This window comes from Aythya marila, assembly GCF_965140915.1.
Source record: "Aythya marila genome assembly, chromosome: 3".
Lineage (NCBI taxonomy): Eukaryota > Metazoa > Chordata > Aves > Anseriformes > Anatidae > Aythya > Aythya marila.
Window position 1 is genome coordinate 51,741,595 of NC_139044.1, and position 23,300 is coordinate 51,764,894.

Here is a 23,300-nt window from a genome sequence, read left to right on the forward strand (position 1 = left end):
AGGATCACCTTTTAATCTCTCCTTTGGTAAAATAGCTGAATGTCAGTTTAAAAATTCACCACAGTGTAGATTTCTAGCCCTCAGATTATTCCTTGAGAAAGGAATTTACTTTTATTAGTAAAAGAAAGGAATTTACTCAAGGAATAATCTGAGGGCTGAGAAGAAATATTCCTTTTCTCTTCCCCCAAACATCCAGAACAGACAGAGGGTTCTGCGACTGATCTCCTTCATGCTTCACACAGAGGTAATGCTACAGCTTTACTTATCTGCAGTATTGACCAGTTTACCCAGCCAAGGGTGGCACTGTAAGCTTGCATTCTCTGTGATATCCTGATTTCCTGGGGTCCACGTGATGTGACTAAGCACAATGAGTTAAACATTGCAGAGATGCCATCAGTTTTTAAAAGTCACATTCCCACTTGGCACTTATTCGTACTTGTTGTTACAGGCAGGATTACTGGGATCACCGTAACTAAAAAAATAAGGGGCAGAAGTGTTTCTACTTGGCCTGGGAATCAGGAGGATCTTATTTATTTATTTTGCACTTGTTGGCATTTATGTGTGTGTACGAGGTCAGTGCCTCTGCTTGATATTTCTAAGCAGTTTCTTTCCAGAATAGCGAAATCTGGGTCTGCTTAATAGCAGAAGCTCATCGCAGATGAGGCTGTGGGGGCAGTGGCTGGAAAGTGGAAGTGGGATAGGGTTGAGGAGTGAACCTTGGGTCCACCCCTTCCTGCTTGCTGCCCTTCTGCTCTTCCCATTTAATCCTCTCCTTTTCAGGACAGGAACCTGAACCTGGAAGGAAGTCTCCACGTTTCTGTAGTCATGGCACTCTTTTCTTCCCTAACCCCAGTCTTTATAGCCATTATATGTGTTTTGATTGGGGTAATACTGAAGAAGACTAATGGAGAGAAGGAAAAACATGAGACTAAAAGCAAGCCTGTATCTCGCCCATGGGTAGATGAAGATTTAAAAGATGGCACTGACCACCCGGTAGAGGAAGAAGGTAAGAAAAATCTAACCTAGCTGAGCAATTTTGTTGTTTGAATTTGTCTGCTGATATGAACAAGGTGAAAGCTTCTAGACTTCCCTACTGTGATGGAAATGCATACTGCTGCTATGCCGTGAGCTTGTCAGCTGGTGGAAGGAGGCTGTCCTGGTGTTGTGTCCCTCTTGGTTTAAATCTCTTTCCTCCAGAGTCCGCAGGTCAGAGTGCAAGAATAAAACACATTTCCAAAGTCCACTGTCGGCCCTGTACCCAGTGGATCTCAGACCTGTGAGGAATTCTGTGGGGAATGTAGGAAAAGAAAGGGGATGCTGCTAAAGTCCCCCTAGCCTCTTTCCAGGCTTCATTAGGGTGTGGTAAGGAAGGATCTGAGCAGAAAGTTTCTGCCTGCATGCTGACTTTGTAGACACCTCCATCTCACTTTACCTTCTAGAGCTACAGCACAGTACCTGTTTCATCTCATCACCCCCAGAAAATATGGAAATGGGTTTATTACAGTATTACAAAAGTCTTCTATTTGTGATTTCTGTGAGAGTCCACAAGAGCTTTAGCTGGATTAGCAGTGGGATCATTCTGGAGGTATGTCGAGTTAAATATTTTAGAATAAAATGTAGTGACTGGTAATCTCTGATCACTCAACTGCATATTTGAAACTGTATATAGAATGCCTTTTTTTGAAATAGTGGTTTCTGATGCTCAGCTTGGACAAAAGCATGAGCATTAGGTGCACCGTTCCTTCTTTTTGCTTCCTGACTATCCTACCTAAGTTCCCTTCATTTATTCCTACGAAATCTTTAAACTTGCAGTTAACACAACTGGTTTCAAAGACTTTTTTTTTTCCACACATTTTTTTAAGTAATTTTCTTGGAATCTTGATTATTCTAGTTTGTGTCATATACCAATTTCTTAGAACCGTTATTTCTCTCTATTTCTTAATGTTCAGTGTAGTTTGAGTTAGTGTTGTGTATCAGTTTCCAGGAAGAGTTGATACTTGGAACCTTTTAAACCGTGCTATTTCCCAAATATACAACATTTGCTTGAAAGTTAGTTCATGTGTTGTAATCTTCTTTATGCGATGCAAAAGGATTTCTATGAAGAAAATCCCATATTTCCTTTGTCTAATTGTTTACTTGTTCAGTTAAACTGTTGCAAATTAAACTTTTTGTGGGTAGTTCAAGTGAAAAATCTGTGAATTATCATTGTTACATCTGACTACAGTCATTTAGATCCTTTAAATAAACAAACCTATTAGCACCTAACAAGGAGCCTCAGTGTCGCAGCTCCACATATAAAATGTTATTCTTTTATGACTTATTTTCTCCCTATCTTTTATTCAGGTGCTAAATTCAAATGCACTAGTTTAAAATTGCTTATATAAAAAAAAAAAAGACAGGTAAATATACATCTGTGCTCCTGTTGAAAGGAGATTTTGCTTAAATAAAACCTCCCTCAATGTACCTTATAATCCAACAGTAAATTAGGCTTTCTTGCTATGTTGCTTTTAACAAGAAATAATCATCTTTCCCTTAATGCTATTTGATTCAAAGCCAACATATTTGCAAAACAGACATGTCCTTTATCTCCGGATAAAATAAAGTAATTGCACCATGCTTGAGAAATTTTTCTTCAGCAGGAAAAAGCCCAGCCTCAGTGAGGAGAGCATATGGCCACCTTGGAAGGGATTTGTTACTCTGCTACTGCTACAATAAAGGATCAAACCATTTTCACCTTGTTGTCAGTGTTAAAACTTTCACTGACTACAATAGATGCCAAAATGTAAACACGTAATGTAAACAGTTTTTCTTAACAGTACAGAATATTTTACCTGTCTTACAAATTCTTCTAGTTTACAAATGTATCTTTATTAAAAAACTCATTTCTACTTGAACATCTCAAGTTGGCTTGTGCTTTAAGACGAAGTTCCTCTGAAGAGAATTTGATTGAAAAATTGAGTTAGAGGAGATGAAGCATTTTTAAGTCCTTGTGTAAGACTAGGGTAGGTTGCTTTGGGTAAACAAGATGAATTTTGAACATCCCCTGAGTAGGAAAAGACCAAGTCTTTTGATGCTTGGCCATGACCAAAGGGCACCTTGCCAAGGGAATGAAGCAGACTGACCATGCACAGCCCTCTTACAGTGCTGGAACACTCACTGCAAAGGGCAAGTTGTGCTCTTCAGTTCCATTAGAAAGGCACTGAGCTTGCTCAGGCGTCATCAGCCTTGTGAACCTCCTTTCAAGTGGCACCAGCAGGGGATGTTTTCCCTGAAAGGGGCATACCTTTGAGCAATAAAGTGTTTGGTGTAGTTAGCTGATCTGCTTGGTCAGGCTCAGTAGAGCCTCTTAATGGAGGAAGAGGGAGGACCAAGTGCTCCCAAGCCTGTCTCTGTTATGCTTTCAGCATCTGAAGAGAAGGATGTTTCTCAGTGCAGAAACCCAGTTCTTTGGTTAAGTGGCAAGCATTCAATCAGTCTATTTGTTTAATGCCTTAGCTGGCAGTACTTCAGAATTGTTTGCATACCCATCTGTCCTGTATCTTCTTCCTTAATTTATGAGATCTAGAATGAGAGACTCTTGTGCTGCAAATTGGTAGGAATGGTCTGTATACGTGGCCATGTCCTATAGTAGGCCTTGTCTGATTACCAGTTAGACACAGCTCAAAAACATGTTTCTTCAGCCCTGACTTGAAGCATGAATCACAGGGGGTCTCTCTTAGTGGTGGGCATCTGATCCCAAAGCGGTGGTACCAGGTCTCTCACTGCTTCAGGTTTACACAGTTAGATCTAGATTGTTGCAAAGAGGAGTTCTGGCAGATTATTCAGCCCAGGGAGTTTAGTGCACATTCATTCTGAAATCACATCCTTCCCTAGTTAATTACTACAATACACCCTGCTCAAATCAGGAACAAACATAAGTTAGTTTCTGGGTCATATATTCAGATCAATACAATTGATGGATAAGGTAAATACAGACCCAGTTTACAGTGGTGTGGAAGATCAGAATGAATTTTATTTACACCCTTATTAGTCTGGGGATAGTTGCAGAGATTATCAGCAAAGGCATTTTATTGCAATGTATTTAATTGTGGGGACTTCACCTGGTGGTGTTCATAAAGAGTGTAAAGCAATGTGCAAAGGCCTAAAAGTTCCATCTCTTCTCAGAGTGCAGTGCTTGTTGCTTATAGTATTTTTTATAATAGACCTCTCCCACTTAGAAGTATTTCTCCTCTTCCTGAGTTCAAAGGTTCCCCATATATTTTAATAATGATAATACTGACACGAGTGAGACAGTATCAATTTAATTTTCCAATTTAATTACAATTCATGTTTTGTGTCATTTAAGAACACAAGACTTACATGGACATTGTGCATCACTGTGTTTATTTCCCTGCCGCATGCCCCTCCAGTCTTTGCCATTAGCTGACTGAACTTGAAAACTGACCCCATTTAAATACCTTGCTGCAAGGCTATTCCAGAACTTCATGCCATGGGTTAAAAATCCTCTTCTGTCTGCCTGCCTAAACTTACTTAATAGTAGTCTATACCCATTTTTTCATGTTCCATCCTCTTTTGCTAGTTCCAGTGCTACATTTCCAGACCTGGTGTATAACCCTCCTGTGGTTTAGAGACAGAAATCAGATTCATTCTCAGCTTTCCATTTACTAGGTAAAATGCTCTATTCCTTTGAAAATCTTAAGAAACCTTCTGCAACCATATTACAGCTTGAAGTTCTCTTCACAATATTTTGTTGCTGACTTCTTTTTTCCAAAGTCTGTCTTTCCCACTTGACACTTATTTTGGTTAAGATCCCTGACTAACTCTTGGGGTTTTGAGGGTCAGCATGCTAATGACTATTTATACCCCGCAGGTAAGGCACTCTATCTCCTTTATCTTCCCATTAGGTGACACATTCAGTTCAGGATTGGATTAATTACTGGAATTCCTGTAGTGGCATATTATGTAGCAGTCTGCCATCAATCAAGCAAAAAATCACATGGTCAGTTGCCCAGCACTTTAGGTCCAAAAATCCACAGCCTTTCTTTGTATGCATTTAATCATGTTCCTATACATTGTATCTTTACACGGAAAAGAGAATAGGAAGAGGAATTCTAAATTTAGGAAGCAATTCCTTAGAGAAGTAACTGAAAGAACTGCTTTCAAAAGCCAGCACTTTAGTCTAGACTAAGGTTACTAGTGAGGTTTCTCAAGGATCAGTCTTGAGACCAATGGTTAATTTTATCTTGTATCCTTTCACAAAACCAAGGATGTACAAGTGAAATTTCTTAATGACATAAATTACAAGGAGCCAATAACACAGAGACTATCAGTGTGGGTAAAACAAGTAGCCAACAGAAATGAGATAAGATGTCATTGTATTCAAGGTGAGTTTACGTTATTTGGAACTTAGTAAGAATTGTTATTATGAACAGAAAATGTATTACATGATTTGTAGGCTGATTATAAGTTTCCATGTGAAATGCTGGGAACAACACAAACATCATCCTAAAATCTATCCAGAGTGGAATTTCAGATAGAGAAATAGCACTTCTACTATGAGATTTCACTTCGGATATCTAAGCCAAAATTATTTCAGATTTGCTCAAAAAGCAGGAAGCCTGATGACTATTGTAGATGCACAACAGAACAGAATTGATGGGAATGTTGATAATGTGGTTAACAAGATAATAGACTGACTAGCAGGATGTCTGTTGTCCATCAAATGATGGAATACACAGAGATGTAAACAAGACATTTGTAGTATCGTATAACGTGACCATACAGACAGAAGTATGTCCAAACATAGATATTAAAGACATAGAGAGCATGCACTAAGCAGATGGTGCTGATAATGATTTTAGCTTAGCATATGGATAAGATTAACTGCTAAGAATGAATGGTAGACACATGGTAGAAAAGAATAAATAATAGATGAATTTATTTAAAAGAATATTTCCAGGAGAGCTTTGCTTTTGTGCATCAGTTCTCTTATTTCTAGGTTCTTCTCCTGCCTCATCCGGTATTCCCATTTTGAGTGCATTCAGAAGTTTAAAACTTAAGTTTAGATAAGATGCTTCTCATATTTTAATTCTCACTAGTCACCTCACCTTTGCCCCATGTTCAAGATTTTTGAAAATATATTCACTTTTTTTGCTGCACAAATATTATGCTGAACCATCTTGGCAACACAGCAGCTGCTTTTCTTCTCTTCTGCTTACAAGGAAAAAAAAATCCATGCAAACAAACCACATAAAATTTAACTCAGCTTGACCGTAGGCAATACTGCAAATTTTATACTTTCTAACTTACAAAGTTTTACTTTGTGTGCTAACTAATAATTTCCTTTAATTCATAGTTGCCTATAGATATTTTATTTGATATTTTTATTCAAACGGTTACGTGTATGATGAATTTTATATCTCTGATTTAAAGAAATGCCAAATCTCCCTGATTTCTGATTTCCAAATTCTTCAGTCTGAGTTCTCCAACTTACTTTTATTTAATCCCCCATTTTCCCCAAGTTAGACTTACTTTTCCTTAACTTGCCATTTAGTCAATTAAATTGAGTGAACTGATAATCTCAGTGTAGAGATTTATTTATTTTTTTAAATTTTTTTAGAATGTCCTCCCATCTCACTGAAACCAAAGCTAAGATAATCACCGCATCATGAAAAGAACCAGTTATTTGATAAAGGTATTCAATTGTTCAGATGGGAAGACTGGTTTCTAGTATTGTCATAGTATTTCCTCTTCAGTTTGTACCTAGCAAGCTGTGCTTCCACCATATACTGCATAGCAATGACACAGTTGAGGCAACTCTCTCTTAAAGGCATGGCCTGATTCAAGTATGACTTGTTTTAGTCATGCTACTTTTGTGTTTCTTTGCAATCTACCACAACATGAATTATTCCCTAATTTTATTAATTAATTTCCTGAACATGTCAAAGCAGGTACTGCTATTGTTGCTGCATCTTGTTTTTTCCATCCATGTCATGTCTTTTTTTAAGTGAGAAACCTGAACAAAATTTGTTGGCTAAATCCCAGTTCTAGAGTGTTCTGTCCATTCTATAAAATTGATGGAGAGAAGATAGAGAAGCTTAAAAATGTAGTCCTTAGAACTCATACTGCAATTGATTACTCTTTAAAATATCCAGGGCTTCAAGGGAGTTGGATTCAACAATCCTTGCTGTTCATCCTTCCGTTCTTCAACATTTATGTATGTATTGATGGCTTATCATCTACCTGACATTCCTCACCTTGTGTTTCAAAATCAGATAGATTACATAAATTTCCTCCAGCCTTTGCTCCCATTTGACAAAACTCTTTTGTAAAGGTTTCAGTAGTTTGTAGACCAGTCCTAGTATCTGTGACTCAGAATGATTTCTGACGGTTTTGCAATAATAGTGGAAAAAGAGATGACCAAGCACGACATGGATTAGTTTAGGAGCCAAGGTTAGACTATAAAGCCTCCTCCATCAGTGGCTGAATAAAAAGGTACAATGCATTGAAAGTAGTTCCTGCTTTCTGAACTTTGATAAAAACCTCATTAGAAGAAAGCAAACAGTGAGAGCACATAAGAACCCTTGGGTCCCGGAATTAAGTTTTTATTTGACTATTTCTAAGTTATTCTAGAATAGAAATAGTCTATTCCTATTTCCCAGGGCACTCAGCTTTGTAAGCTTGAGAAATGGGTAGGGATGATCACTACATCATGCTGATATGAACACAAGTAGTGTAGTTTGACCTGAAATTTTCACCAGGACTCTATTCTATTCTATTCTATTCTATTCTATTCTATTCTATTCTATTCTATTCTATTCTATTCTATTCTATTCTATTCTATTCTATTCTATTCTATTCTATTCTATTCTATTCTACTTTCAGTATAGTTTTCTGGTCAGATTCTAACTTCTGACACACATGTACAACCTCAGCTGATTTAAGTGATTTTTTTGTTTTGTTTTCATAAAAATCTTTTTACCCATGTAGAAAATCCTCTTATGTACATGCCTATAGATAACATTAAGACGTGTGTCAGTCAATGTTATTGTTAAATCTTAGTTTGGCAACAAGTATCTTGGTTGTAGTAGAAAAAACACTATACATAAGATGAATTTGGAGAGACCAGCTGCAGGATGAAAACTATCTTCCAGGCCCATAAGACCTTCAAGAAAAGCTTTCAGGAGAATTCATGCACTTAAAGCATGTTTTTCTGTTCTGTCTGTATCAATGGGCCTGAGAAAGAGCATTCTCTCCGTAACCTTTCCCCTCTGGGTTGCTTTTACAACATGTGATTCAAGTTCACGTATATACAGCTTAAGACTACAAAGCAATTAGGCATTGGCTAATACACATGGTGGACAGGTAGGGCTAATGAGTTACTAGACTGAACAAGGATACGTTTATCATTCCTAATGAGACACCTGAATTTCTCTACTGGCAAGACAGTCCTCAGGCAAGTCAGAATGGGTTGATGATTTGCTATCCTGCAGCTCCTTGTTTTTTCCCTTAGGGTTTAATACATTTTGGTTTCATCAATTCTTCTCTCAAATCCTTCAGCTGTCAGCAATCACTGTCTCAGCTTATGTCTGTGGAAGGTTTTTAACTTTTACATTTCACTTTTTAGCCCTGCTGGTGCAGGGGGAGTGGGGCCAGCCTGTCCTAACACACTTGTATTTACCAGCTTTCTGACACGGTGCCCAACTTTTTCTTTGAGAAGCGTGTGTTAAGGAATATGAAAGACAATTTCTTTGGGCTAGAGAAAAGTATTTTTGGATGCATCTGTGAGTGTTTCAGTATGGATAAAGCATTTAGATCAGATTCAATGGAATCTCTTAATTGTCTTAATTTCTTTGGTTTACTGATGGATGTTCAGTTCATTGGAACAGCTTAGACCTCCTGCAGAATAACAGCTCTAAAACAGGTACAGTGCTGAACACCGGGTCCTTGGCAGAAGCTCTTTCTTTTGACATATCCACTTGTGTTGCATCACACTACTTGCTAGTGTAAACATAGCCTTTGTAATCCAGTGGTATTGCCTTCACTGATTGTGGAGGAGGAGCAGCAAAAAAGAGGGTGTGAAAGTTTCTGAAAGAGAAGGTGATCAGAATCCTAGCAAAGAGCAAGCTCTAGGAGTTAATTGCTATTGAATAATGAATAATTTACTGGGCTAAGTGTAAAACTCAAAGGGAATGCTATAAAGAGCTGTTCTCTTCCTCCTCTTCAGTTTGAGTGTGCAAGATTCCCACAAAAATATTTTTTACATCTGGTCTCTGATTCCCATTACCCTGGAGCCAGGTTCTTCCAGACTTGACAATGCAGACGTGAAATGCTAAAAGGGACAAACTTTCTGGGTAACTTCTTTGTATGTAAAATTAAATTTATGTTGTTTGGGGTCCAGAATCACTCTTTAGGTTCAGCATATGAAACTGGGTATATTGCAGCCTCTCACACGTGCTAAGCCACACTTGTTAATATTTCACTGCTGATTATAAGGTGGACAAAAAAAATCAGCCTGGTCTCTAAGGCAACTGCATACTACTAAAACACAGAAGTAATTGATGTTTGAATTTGCACTGCAGATTGCTGTGATTTTGGAATAACAGCCTAATTGCAACTGAAAAAGAACTGGAATACTTTTTCCTGACTCAGCCCTTTGTAGCAGATTGCTCAATACTATTGACTAGCAGAAATGCAAAATTTAAATGGCTTTAACTTCCATGTCATAGTTGCAAAAAATGCTATCCTTGCTGATTCTAGGAATGCAGGGGAGAAATAAGAAATTTCAGAGACAACAGAAGATTCATTTTTATGGTATAAGAAAGCCAAAGGGACAGCTTTCAGAGAAATGAGGAACCATTTTGAGTTCTTAAATTAAAGACAAGAAACATGATATCCTGCATTTGATATGTTGTTATCCTAAGTATAGATGCCATTTACCCTTATGCTGAAAGTATCGTGAAACCAAAGAACTTAACCACAAAGTCACATTTGTACAGAGCCTAGATTGTAATGCTTCTGCTATGAAACAGAAATATAGGAAGAAGCTGACATTCAGCTCTTCAGAGGAAATTTTACACATCTCGGTAGTCAAGCCATCTCAATTTCAGTAATTTGATTGGTATTTTTTTCTCACTAGACTGCTTGGGGATGCACATACATGTTCACATTCTCTTACTGAGAAAAGTACCTTTTCACTACTGTTTCAGCCTGTACCCTACGTTTACAGGCACACTTGTAGACTGAAGTACAGATGGCTGTAACTTCTTCCTAGATGGCACTTGCTACAGCCAGCCAGGACCCTTCTGCCTCTTGGTATTTAAACAACGTGTTTGTTCAGTAGCTGCAGCTTGGGATCAATGAGTTGTGTCAACTGGAACCTCAGACTTTGGCTTGCTAGTAGTGTAGAAATGCAATGTATGCCAATGCTGGCCAAAGTGCATTACAGTGGAGAATGTCAAAGATGCAAACAGCTCTCTCCAACAACAACAACAAAATCCCTAACCAAGCTTATTTTCTTGCAGAGGTTGATGAAGAGTGGCAAGGACTTGATGAAAATGTTGCCCATGTCCCCTTCTTTGCGGAACGCTACTCTGAGGCTGAAATGATTAAAAGGTCACAGGCCTTCTATGAACTTCTCAACAAGAGGAGGTCTGTCAGGTTTCTCAGTGATGAGCCAGTCCCCAGGGAGGTTATCGATAATGTCATCAGAACAGCAGGTGGGTACTGAATGGTTCAAGGTCTGAAAGACAAAAGCTTCAGCATTGCTGCTCTACTGTTTAAAAGTGGTATGGAAAAAACAAGGGAATTGGCACTTGGATTACGGTGTTCCTAGACTCACCTGGAGCCACAAGAAGTAAGCACCCATTGATTGATTGAAAATTACTCAGCTTTAACAACTGCATGTTGGGAACTAGTTTGGAGCATTTCTAATCCTCTTGTATTTTCAGTGCACCCAAAATGTAAAGAAAACATTTCAACAGCATGAAACAAAATCTTTTGTTTTAAGCTTTAAAAGATCTTTTTAAAACTAAAATTTAAATACAGTTCTGTGAAACATCTTTCAAATATAAACATTGAAGTCTTTTCTCTCAGAAGTGTCAAAGCATGTGTACTTCACATACTTTAAAATTTAATTCATTGTGATATTAGCACTTTTTTTTTTTTCCTGTTGTTGCTGTTTTTCTGCAGACAAATTGATTAAATTGTCCCAGCTATGTGAAACATTTTGGATGACATAAATGGTTAAGGATTATTATAGGAAAAAGGTTTCAGTCTGAGAACAAAACAGCTTTTCCAGTCCTTTCAGCATCAGTGCCAGGCCCCTATATGACTGGAGTGTTATGCTGAGGACCCTGGTTGAGGTTGCTTAAGGATCAGATATGAATTTTCATTTTTTTTGAGAACTTGTATTTCAAATCATTACTGTAATGTCCTCACCTAATCTCATTTCTGCTTTAATAACATTGACTTCAGCCAGTATTGGATTTGACCCTCATTATTTCTCTTCTTCTGTGAACCAGTCACTGTTAGTATAGCGAAGTATTCACAGGCTGCCTTACAGGAAAATTCAATAGCCTCTAGTAGGATTAATAATAAAGAGATTCTTAGCATTTGAGGTGCATTGTTTTCCCTTTAAAAACTGTAAGCAGCTTTGTTACTGCACTGTAATGAGTCTCCATCTTCCTCTAATTAGCTGGGAGTCATTAAAACACTGAACATGTTTTGGCAAATGCAGCAAAGTGAACAAGCCTGGAGTGCAGATGAAGTACTTTGTAACCCTGAAAGCTTTGGGATGTGCAGAAGAAAATAATTAAAAAAAAAAAAAAAAAAAAAAAAAAGCAAAACAGAAATGTCATCAGTTCTTATCCAAAACAGAAGAGAGATGAGGTTCTTGATACAAACACATTTTAATATAAGAGATAGGTAGTTCAAGCTGCTTATTCAGTGCTTCTCAGGCTGAAATCAGTGCTTACATAAGCAAATATAATATGTATTCAAGACCTTCAAATATTTTTAGAATGTTTATGAGGGTCTAGAGAGACCTGAAAAATGTCCTTAGCCTATTTCTCTGTGAGCTAGTACAGATAACTGTGTTCTTCAGCCTCTGGCTTTCATCTGTTAGGCAGTTAAAATATTCACTGATAGTGTTGGTGTGTAATGATCAGGGCTGAATGAGCAAGTGCAGATTTAATATGTGCACACCTACGTGCACCAGCTGTCTTTGGGACAACAAATGCAGACCTGTGTGCTATATGGCAGATGTCTGCATTGTGCAGTTCCTCATCGTTGTCAGCCAGCAACAGATTCCTGCGGATGGTTCGTTAGCCTTGTTTCCCTGAAAGCCATTAGCTTTGCCCTTCAGCTAAAATAATTTCTCGGAGTTGGTTGCATATTCAGACGATGTGTTGCTTTGGGTGTAATATTTGCATTAACATTACTGCATCGTCAGATTGCCTCATCATAAAGAACCACAAAGGAATTTTTACAAACCCCTAACGTTTCTTTCCTGTAAGATGGCTACCTGAAAGGACTAATCTGTCATTGATTGGGACGTCACATTCTTTGAGAAACAAATGTGTAGCCTGCCTGCCAAAACTTGTCTCAGTCCTTTATTCCCCCAGCTCATCAGCTTGCTTTTCCATCGCTCTGATGGCCAGTCTGAAAGCCCACAAAGAAGAGCTGATATCTTTCACTGCACACCCTCACTCATCATCGTGCCAAGCGTTTTTCATCATCTCCTGTTCTCGTACCAAGGTACTTCACCCAGTGGAGCGCACACCGAGCCCTGGACCTTTGTGGTGGTGCAGGATCCAGATGTAAAACATAAGATTCGGGAGATAGTAGAAGAAGAAGAAGAAATAAACTACAAAAAAAGGATGGGAGACAAATGGGTTAATGACCTGAAGAGACTAAGGTATGAAAAAATCAAGTGGCTAAGGGGTTCAAAACCATGTTTTGCTCTAGAGAAGACTGTATTGGGAGGTTTTGATCATGCTTGTCTTTTTGAATTTCTTCCACATATTTTCAGGAAGAGAAAAAAACTTTGAAAGTATTCAGTTCTGTTTTTAAAAAAATCTTATTTCAAAATCTTATTTCAAGTCCGTGCTCCTTAAACTCCCCAGTTTTGTAGTGCTGCTTAGGAGGGCAGCTGTAAATATTTCCCACTTCCTGATTACAGAAAAAGAAGGAAGATGAGATCAGAGACTCCCAGCTGGTGAGTTGCCAGGGTCTATATATTGTGGTCCTTTTGCTAACTCACATCTGGGAAGAAGAATCTCCTGTCTAAGGAAAGTTGGAGCTCCCACCCAGGAGGAGCTAACATATTTTTTGACTGTCTATCTTAATTCTGGCCACCTTGTTCTATGGGTCAGGTGAGATGCAGCACCTGACAGATACACACAGGAACAAACAAAAAACAAAGAAACTATAAAAAATCTCACACTGCCTGTGTGCTTCAATTTTACCAGAGAAAGAGTGAAATATATGATTCAAATATTCACCTCGCCCATCCATGTTGTATGGATTTGTCTTAATTCTCAAGATGATGGGAATCTTACTGAAAGCACTACAGTCTAGGAAACTGAAGTGATGAAAGAAGCGTGTCTTGATTTCTCCTTGTATCCTTTTCTTACTCTCTCCCTCCCCCTTTTAAGATATTTCTAAGACTTATGATTGCAAAGAAAAATGTAAAAATGTGAGTAAAGCCTTGGTGTCTGATCTGTAAAATTGCCTCCAGTAAAAAGTGATTATATATTCTCCATTTTGAGACTTTTCCAAGCATTTGGAACCATCTTTTTTTTTTTTTTTTTTTAAATTATATATATAGCCTTTATTTCCAGAACTTTTTTCCTATTTCTTTCCTGGTATTTGTCAAACAATGAAACTCCCAAAGTTATTAAGAGTTTTGCAGCTGACTGTAGTAGCCCCGAGGCTAGATCCTATGCAAGTGTTGAATTATGCAGTATTTAATTTTTTGAAATGCCCTGCAAAGACTGCCTGACTCGCTTAGCTTCACACAGTGGGAAGACATCTACTAAGTCTTGGCTTGTCATATGAAGCATATGCACAAGCTTTATAGGGTTAATTTGCCCAATTTGTTTCATAATGTTATTATTTTTCAGGTGGTTTTGTGCTATGTAAACATCTGCTATGCAAACTACTAAAATAAATTATTTTTTGTATTTTGAGTGAGAGCAGTACAAAATAAACTTTTTTTTTTTTTTTAAATAAATCTGACATCATTTTTGTATATATTCTCACAGTAGGAAATTGGGAACAAAATAAATTCTAACAGGGCTGAAATATCCAGAAATAGAATAGCAATTTTTGCTGTGAGAACATATTCAGGTTTAGACATTAGACCAAGTAGTTTTGATATTTTCTGCCAGCAGTTTTCCCTGCAATTACAAAAAAAATGTTGGCACTGATAGTAACAGGTAGAGCTGCAGGTTTGCAAAATTTCAGGAATTAAATCATCTCAAGGACAAATGCTCCTGAGGCCAGTTCAGAGATAAGAGGTCAAGACCTACCTCCTACTTTTATGCAATTCTACTCTTCAGAGAGAGCACATCAGTTCTTCAGCTGAATGTGTTAAACCTCAGAAGTCTATTCAAGCTTTTTGCAGAAATGTTTCTATTTAAGGTGATAACACTTAATCCCCATACAGAATATGTTTTAAATTTTAGCCTACTGCTATAATTGTCATATAACTTTACTGCAACATTACAGACAGTAAATGTGACTTACAGTAAAGTGAAAGGGTTGCAAAATAAATGTCTTTAATGTTTTTCTTTTGCAGAACAAATTGGATCAAAGAGTACTTGGACACTGCTCCCTATCTGATCCTCATTTTCAAGCAGGTATATGGGAGGCTTCCAAATGGCAAAAAGAAGACCCACTACTACAATGAAATCAGTGTTTCTATTGCCTGTGGCATCTTGCTTGCTGCTTTGCAGGTATGTTGACAGCACTGGCATGCTGGGCTGGGAGTCAGTATACTGGTCTTGATTACATACCAAAACTATTCAGCGCAAATGAGTAGCAAACCAGTTTTAGATTTTAACATTATCAGTCCTTTAGACTGCTCCAATTCCTGGCAAGGTCTTAGTTCTGAGGTTAAAAGTTATTCTGCATAGGTCCATGTCTGTGGTGACTCCTATCCTCAGTACTGCTTATCAAGAGGAAAAAAGTGGTGCAGCTTCCTTCCAGAGTTGTCACTGTTCTCCTGCCACAATGTCAGCAGCTGCAGTTTCTGTTTTATGTTAGCAGGGACAGCAAGGGTCTGCAGGTTACCAAAGCTTGGCCGTACAGTGCTGCACTAACACTATCTTTTCAGTAACCCCTAAAAAATGGCTTGAGTCCAAATCATTGTAGTTCGCAATACTGGAAAAATATCAGGGACATATTTTACAGAACAGGCTGTACTATTTCAATCAGGCTTTTGGAGGCATTTCTGAAAATGAACTAATTTCTAAAGCTCAGCATGCTTGATACCAACCAATTGGATTTTCTCAGTGGTTTCTCAGTGTTCCTTTCTGCTCGATGTATCTGATGTACTCACACAAGTGCTTAACTAGTGAAGTTATTCTGATTGTTAGTATGGCCTGTCAGCAGGGTAACAGCAAGCTGCCACCTCTTTTATTAGGCCAATTCCTTACCAGGAACTGCCATTTCTCCTCCATTCTGTTCTGAGTGACGTTTCCTTGCCTGCATTGCTGTTCCTTAGGAGATTCTTCAGGATGGGAAATCTGAGATGTAGGCAGTGCAGATGCACATCTCTGGGATACAGCTGTTCTGCAGCTGCACAGGGGTCTTGAGAGCTGAGAGCAAAGAGGATGCACAAAGAATAGGGCAGAACCGGTGCTGTGTCACTAGTGCCTTAATCAAATCAGAAGCAGCAGGAGAGACAAAGCCCCACTTTCCCCCCAGCCAGCCCACCATCAGGTGAGACTTCTGAGGCTCCCTACCGACTGTTAGGCTCCTCAGTGCTGTCTCTTTCCCAGCTCTTAGAAGTTAATTGACAACATTAAAGGACACAGTGCCATGGACTCATAGCATTCAACACCACCACTACCAGCTTTTCTCTTCAGAAGACCATAGATGTTAACATGAGAGGCACACTGCCTGAGTAAGTCTCCCTGGCTGCTTTTTATATCTTGAAGACTCCCCGAATGCTTTCATTAGATGCAGGAAGAGACTGAAATCCACAGGCACAGCTCTCAGGAAGCACCTCAGCTGTATGGTTGTATTTTGGATAGTGTCAGCTATTTACTTTTTGTCAGATCATTTAGCTTTTACCTAAGAGCATTTAGTGTGTTTTTGTTTGTTTGTGCGTGTGTTTGTGTTAGGGAGATTTTGTATGAGGAGAAGGAATGATGCATAGACTTATTCTGGGGTTCTGATGTAAGCCAGGACATTGGCCATGGTGAGAGATACCAACAGGCTCCTGGACAAATTCAGAGGCATATCCTGTGCTCCCTGTTCCTGTGAGGTACCACTCTTGAGCAGCAACAGGTGTTCACAAAGACATCTTCCTGCCAACTATATGAGGGCGAGAACCAAAGCCTCTCTCTGTGTGAGCCAGATGATCCCCATGGGATGACACTCCAGTGATATCCCCACAACTGCTTCCCAGCTTCCTGTAGCCATGGGCCCACCATCATGCTGTACACTCCAGGCAGGCTCCTGCTGTACAACACAGATACGTCAGAAAGAACAGGGCTATTTCCATTAGTCTGTGCTATTGCTGCAGTGGAGAAATGTTGTACTTTTCTGTAAGCAAAACAGGCATCTTTCATGGTACTGTCGAGGCAATTAGTAAATCAGTTGTAAAGCCTGCAGAAGAGTGTAATGAAACCAACATTTGTGGGCTAGGCGATGTGAGAAACGTGCACAGGTTTCACAAGAGTAATGGATGCAGCTGGCCAGCACAGCCGTCGGTCTCACTCCCTTCCTGTGGGTCTTGTTGCAGAACGCAGGCCTCTACACCGTGACCACCACTCCCCTCAACTGTGGCCCTCACCTCCGGGCACTGCTCCGGCGCCCAGCGAACGAGAAGCTGCTCTTGCTGCTCCCTGTGGGCTATCCGAAGAGAGATGCCACTGTGCCTGTGCTGACCCGAAAGCCTCTGGAAGACATCATGGTAGTCGTGTGAGCCCAGTGCCACGAAGAATGAGCACACCCTACTGCCAGATAGTAAGCAGCAGCCCGCTGACCTGGTTGCTGCTTTTCCTGTGTATTATGCCCAGCTTTCATGCTCATATGTCACTGCTGTTCTGGCTGTTTAGAGCTGCATGTCTTTTAGTGCTAATAATCAGGGTGACTGCTTCTACTAATAGCAGCAAGCAGTCAAGCACCATGTACTTGACAGGTGCTGTATTATCAGTGAACCTAGCCAGTTCTTCCAGTGGATACATACAATAGCATTTAAATGACCTTCATCACTTGTTTTTTCTTTTGCATCATTGGGACAAATCTTCCCTTGAACTGGAATGTATCTTCTCCTTATGTTTTTGTGATTACCATTATACAGCTATTTTTACTTCAGAATTTTAATGGAGGTTGTATTTAAAGGTATAAAGAGGTATAATCAACTCGGTTGTCTTGCTATTGATTAGTGTGTACTATTTAAATGTTACCTCACTTTGCTGTGTTCAGTTTTGTGTAGGAGGAAGATATTTTTCCCATATACAGGAGTGTTTTCCCTACCTGACTGAGCTCAAAAGCCTTGTCTATACCAGACAGCGGTTTCTTAAACTACTGCTAGTGCAAGCGCCTTCAGCTGTGGGGGATCTAGCATGAACAAGGCATCCAAGTGATTTTCTTGTTGCCATTTATTTATACTTGTGGCAGGCACAGGTGGATCCCAGGGCAGCTCTCAGTCATGCCCTCTATATTTGCTGCTTCCACTGGGAGAGGCCCAGAACTCCCTGTTTATACCTGAAACTATATCAATTTAACACTCTGAAATTTAAACTGCTTTACAGACTCTAATGCATGAGAGGTGTTCCAAGTCATATTATATCAGGCATATTTTAGTTTATTTTAAGGTCATTTCTCACAAAAGCAAGGCTCCTTACTAAAAGCCTTGTCTCTGGGCAGGGTTTGAACTGGTACCACTCAGTTACTGCATTGGAGGAATTTGCATTGCTGATGCCTGTGTCGGCAGAGCCCTCTCGTGGACTCAGATTTCTGCTGGCTCTATCTGTGTAGCCAGTTCTGTACCTACAACCCTATTTTGTGAACAGCGTGGGATAAACATGCTGGAAGAGAGTAGTCCTTTCCTGAAGCTGTTACTTACTCTCACTCCCTGTTACACATACCTTCAGGCACATCCAGCTAGGTTAGCCTCAGCCCTCCTTATGGATTGCTCCAGTTAACTCACTTCACTATATCTGAAATCAGTTAGGGCATATTTCGTAGAATCACAGAATTGTCCAGGTTGGAAGAGACCTCAAGATCATAGAGTCCAACCTCTGACCTAACACTAACAAGTCTTCCACTAAACCATATCACTAAGTTCAACATCTAAACGTCTTTTAAAGACCTCCAAGGATGGTGACTCCACCACTTCCCTGGGCAGCCCATTCCAATGCCTCACAACCCTTTTGGTAAAGAAGTTCTTCCTAAGATCCAACCTAAAACACCTCTGGCACAGCTTTAGCCCATTCCCCCTCGTCCTGTCACCAGGCACGTGGGAGAACAGACCAACCCCCACCTCGCTACAGCCTCCTTTAAGGTACCCATAGAGCGCGATAAGGTCACCCCTGAACCTTCTCTTTTCCAGGCTGAACAATCCCAGCTCCCTCAGCCGCTCCTTGTAGGACTTGTTCTCCAGACCCCTCACCGGCTTCATTGCCATTCTCTGGACTCGCTCGAGCACCTCGATGTCCTTCTTGTAGCGAGGGGCCCAAAACTGAACACAGTACTCGAGGTGCAGCCTCACCAGAGCCAAGTACAGAGGGACAATCACTTCCCTAACCCTGCTGGCCACACTGCTTCTTATACAAGCCAGGATGCTGTTGGCCTTCTTGGCCACCTGAGCACACTGCTGGCTCATATTCAGCCGACTATCAACCAATACTCCCAGGTCCTTCTCTGCCTGGCAGCTTTCTAACCACTCAACCATCTTCAAACTTCCAGATCTAGAGGAACACTTTGGCTGCAGCCTAAAAGCCATGTGTACAGAAGCTCCCACAAGCCAGCCAATCTTCTCCCTGTGACCTGCCAGAAAACAGCTGTCCTGGTTTCAGCTAGGATAGAGTTAATTTTCCTCCTAGGAGCTGGTAGGGTGCTATGTTGTAGATTAGGATGAACACGCTGATGTTTTAATTGTTGCAGAGCAGTGCTTACACCAAGCCAAGGATGTTTCAGCTTCTTGCTCTGTCCTGCTGTTATAAATGGCTCAGGATTCAAATTAGAATTAAATGAAAAATAGGATTTATTAAAGGATATAAAGGAATAGAGGTAAGCAAACAGCGCTGGGTGCACCGGGAGTCTCCGCTCCACCAGGATGCACACCAATTACATCAAGCAACTGATTTTTATGCTCCTAGACTAATACATATTCATTACTACTTCTAAAAAAAATAGATTATTAAAATTAGCTTCCGGGGTGCAGTCCCTCCTACTGGAGCATGCGCAGTCTCCTCTGGGGTCTCTTCTGGGGGTCTCTAGGGGTCTTCCATGCTGAAGGCTCGCAGTCTTCCTCTTCCCCTTTGTACTTACTGGGCACCATCCCAAGTTTACGGAACACCTTCTTCAAAACACCTTCTTCAAATCTTGTCTCCCAGCCGCCTTTCAGCTTCTTTCTCGCCCCCCCCCTAACCAGATACCAAAGATCCACATAGTATCCCATAACAGTCACTAGTTGTTATCAGTTGTTCTGAAACTCCCAGACACACGGGTAATTAAAACATTCTTCCCCAGCCATTCACAGACACATCTATAGCAGTGTTAGAAATAGAAGTCCGGAATAACAAAAGCAAACAGGTTCATAAATTTAAGAAGTGATAAATTGGCTAGAATGAGGAATGAGGGGGAGACTGGGACACACTGCAGCTGTGGTTCAAGCATTGAATTGCCAGTGCAGGGCCCAGAGGCAGACAGGATTCAAACATTTCAAACAGAATTGTTCTTTATGGACACGAATTGTTAAAACATTCCTCACACTGCCAGCAGGCAGGCTAGGGGTACAGCAGGAGCTGGGAGGGGACAGACCCAGGACAGCTGACCCAAACTGGCCAAAGGGTTATTCCATACCCTCTGACGTAATGCTAAACAATAGATAGGGGTGGCTAGCCTGTATGGGGGGGCCCTCTGCTCGGGGATAGGCTGGGCATCGGTCAGCGGGTGGTGAGCAATTGCATTGTGCGTCACTTATTCTGTACACAGTAGTAGTAGCAATACTATTATCATTATTATTATTATTATTATTTTCCTGTCTTAATAAACTGCCTCTGTCTCAACCCACAGGCTTCGTTTTCCTATTTCTCTCCCCTATCCCAGAGAAGGAGGTGGGAGGGTGAGCGAATGGCTGTGTGGTGCTTAGCTGCCAGCTGGGGGAAACCACGACAACAGCAATGTAGTCATGTAACCAAATTAAAGCCAAAACTTTCAGCCCGGTCCTTGACCTGAATGGGGAGTGAGGATCCAGATCCTGGCATTTATACATGATAGTTTATATGCAGGCAAAGTAAGTACTGCAGTCAGAGGTCATGGCACTAGATTTTGAAAGGTCCTGCATAAAGAAGAGATCTCAGAAAAGCATATTTAAATAACATTAACATCTTCCTGATTGCTATATTCTTTATCTGTCATGACTAGACAGATGAAAATCTATGACGGCAATTTTGCCTTTTAGGTAATTTTCTTTTTTCTTTTATTTATGTTTATTTATCTTATTTTAACAGGCTCTGTACTAATTTTCCTCGCAGAATGACTAGCAGAAATATGACCCTTACGCACCTTTTGTAGTTAATTCATTAGGTCAACTCTAACCACTAAGCCCCTTGTCAGGTTATTTCTATTAGTGATAAGGAGCCATTGACCTTAAAACATTGAAGCCAGGTAGATGAGCCTATTCCACAAGGCCTCTTGGCTCCACCCTTGTGAAGTGAAATCTGCCAGGTGGGGATCATCTGACCTTTGCTATATAGGAAGCAAATGGGAGGAATCACCTCCCCAGGGGAGTTTGAGGCTCAGGTTACCTAGGGTGCTTTTCTACTGTCCTGGTCCCCAGATTTTTGTGCCAGGGCCAACATTCTATGGTGTCTTCAACCCTTTCTTTAGCTTTAAAGATGCTGAGATGGTCTCTGGCTTAAAAAGAACTAGTTCCCTGCCTGACACTAAGAATCATTGCTTAGGGCTCACGTCTGAGTTTCTTTTCTCTTACGTGAACAGCCAGAGAGACTCAGCCTCCCTTCTCTGTTGAGTTTGGTGCTGCCTAGTCTCAATGTTTCAGTACTCAGTAGCGTACCTCAGGCTCTTGTATTTTGAGAGGGATTGCACTCCCCTTACTTCATGTGGGAATTCCATTTTTCTGTCTCAAGGGTGAATGGTGTAAGGCACTTATAAATCTTTGCAGATTGTCGTTGTTAATTGCCATGTAAATTAAGGCCTTGCAAGTACCTTCTACTGTTTCTTCTTCCCTTTCGTTTGTTGTGTGGTTTCTACCAAATATTACCTGTTTGGTGAAATGCCTTAAACCAACAGTACTTCTTAATTAACAACTTTTTTTTTTTTTTTTCCTCTCTAGGTCTGCCAGTAGCTGACAAAGTAGAAAGGTGTGCTTCTCTCTCTTTCTTGTATAGAGTTAGAGGCAATGCCAATTTAATCCACGACTGAGGCTCTGCAATGGTGCAAGTCTCTCCTACTACTTCAAATTCAGTGATGCAACCTGAGTTTACGATAATTAACTTTCAGGGACTGAACCAATTTAAAGCTTTTGGACTATGACAATTCTTTTGAAAACATTCACACAGGTTTATTTTCTCCATTTTACATTTGTTTGCTATCTCATTCAAAGCAGTCAGGACTGGTTTGCTTCTCTGTTCTCTGCACTAGGAAGAGAATTGTTAGAATCAGAATCCTGATCTAAGAGTATTGTAAGGAAAGTTCCAGCAATTCGTGTTGATAAGGGCTTGAAGGGTAAACCTTGAGTCTCTGATATCTGGGGATAAGAGAACAAAGGGGTCTCAGAATAACTGCTAACTATTGTGACTATTGCATGGGACACCAGGCAAGTTTCTGATATCCGGCCAAGGTGGACAAAGGAGAAGGACAAGGACAAAGCCTGGGAGGAAGACTACGAGCCTTCAGCAGGAGAGACCCCCCCAGAGGGACCACTGGGGACTGATACGCATGCGCCAGTGGGAGGGTTTGGAATCCGGGAACTAATTATAATAACTCTGCCTTTTCTAGAAGTAGTAATGAACATGTATTAGCCTAGGAGCATCAAAAGTAGCTGCCTGATGTAACGTGTGTGCGTGTTGGAGGAGCCCAGACTCCCTGCGCACCCAGCACTCTTTACACAAATGAAATAAGAAGAAACTTTGCCATTCCATGCAGAATGTTATTAAATAAAATTAAAATTGAAGTTATCGTTATATTGTTTTAGACTTAACTAAGTATTTTTCATTTATTTGGATGAGCAAACTGTCTTTTCAGGAAGAGAACATCTTGGGGGAATCAGTTGAGATTTAATTTTTACATCCATGACAGGATTAACAAAACAGGATGGAATTTTAGCATGTTATAGCATGATACCTTATGGCCAGATCTCTAAGAGGCTCTGGATTTGGTCTACCTGCTTCTTTTATAAAATGATGTGAACAGAACTCAGAGGAGAACAGAGTCCTTTAGAAAACTTAGCTTAAAATACTGGTTTTCTAGCATCACAGAATAACTGAGGTTGAAAGGGACTTCTGGAGTTCATCCTATCCAAACCTCTGCTCAAAGCAGGCCTATGCTCCAGGTCTTGTCTAGTCAAATCCTGAACATCTCTAAGGATGCAGAGTCCACAGCTTCTCTGGGCAGCCTGTATGTATTTTGAGCAATCAAGTCTCCTCTGAGCCTTGTCTTCTCCAGACAACAAACACAGTCCTGGCCAGCTTGGTGGGCTTGCTCCAGCATGTCGCTATCTTTCTTGTACTGAACAGGCTAAAATTGGACGTAGTATGCCAGATTTGGTCTCACAAGTGTCAAATAGAAAAAAAGGATCACTTCCCTGGATCTGCATGCTCTGCTTTTACTAATGCAGCCCAGGATGTGATTGACCTTCTTTGCTGCAAGGGCATGCT

At 40.3% G+C, this 23,300-nt stretch overlaps 1 protein-coding gene across 3 annotated transcripts; it reads left to right on the top strand.

The window, feature by feature from the left end:
* Window positions 1-214: 214 nt before the first annotated feature.
* IYD (iodotyrosine deiodinase) lies at window positions 215-22,595 on the top strand. 3 transcript variants are annotated; one of them, XM_082757111.1, is made up of 7 exons: window positions 443-572; window positions 781-1,006; window positions 10,524-10,718; window positions 12,757-12,916; window positions 14,801-14,957; window positions 16,973-17,196; window positions 21,758-22,595. In XM_082757111.1, the coding sequence occupies exons 1-6, from the start codon at window positions 558-560 to the stop codon at window positions 17,153-17,155; spliced, it is 936 nt and encodes a 311-aa protein (XP_082613237.1). In that variant the 5' UTR covers window positions 443-557; the 3' UTR covers window positions 17,156-17,196; window positions 21,758-22,595. The 3 variants fall into 3 exon arrangements, with proteins under 3 accessions (XP_082613236.1, XP_082613237.1, XP_082613235.1); XM_082757110.1 differs by lacking the exons at window positions 443-572; window positions 21,758-22,595 and adding an exon at window positions 215-244 and having other exon boundaries at window positions 16,973-20,900; XM_082757109.1 differs by lacking the exon at window positions 21,758-22,595 and having other exon boundaries at window positions 16,973-20,899.
* The last annotated feature ends 705 nt before the right edge of the window (window positions 22,596-23,300 follow it).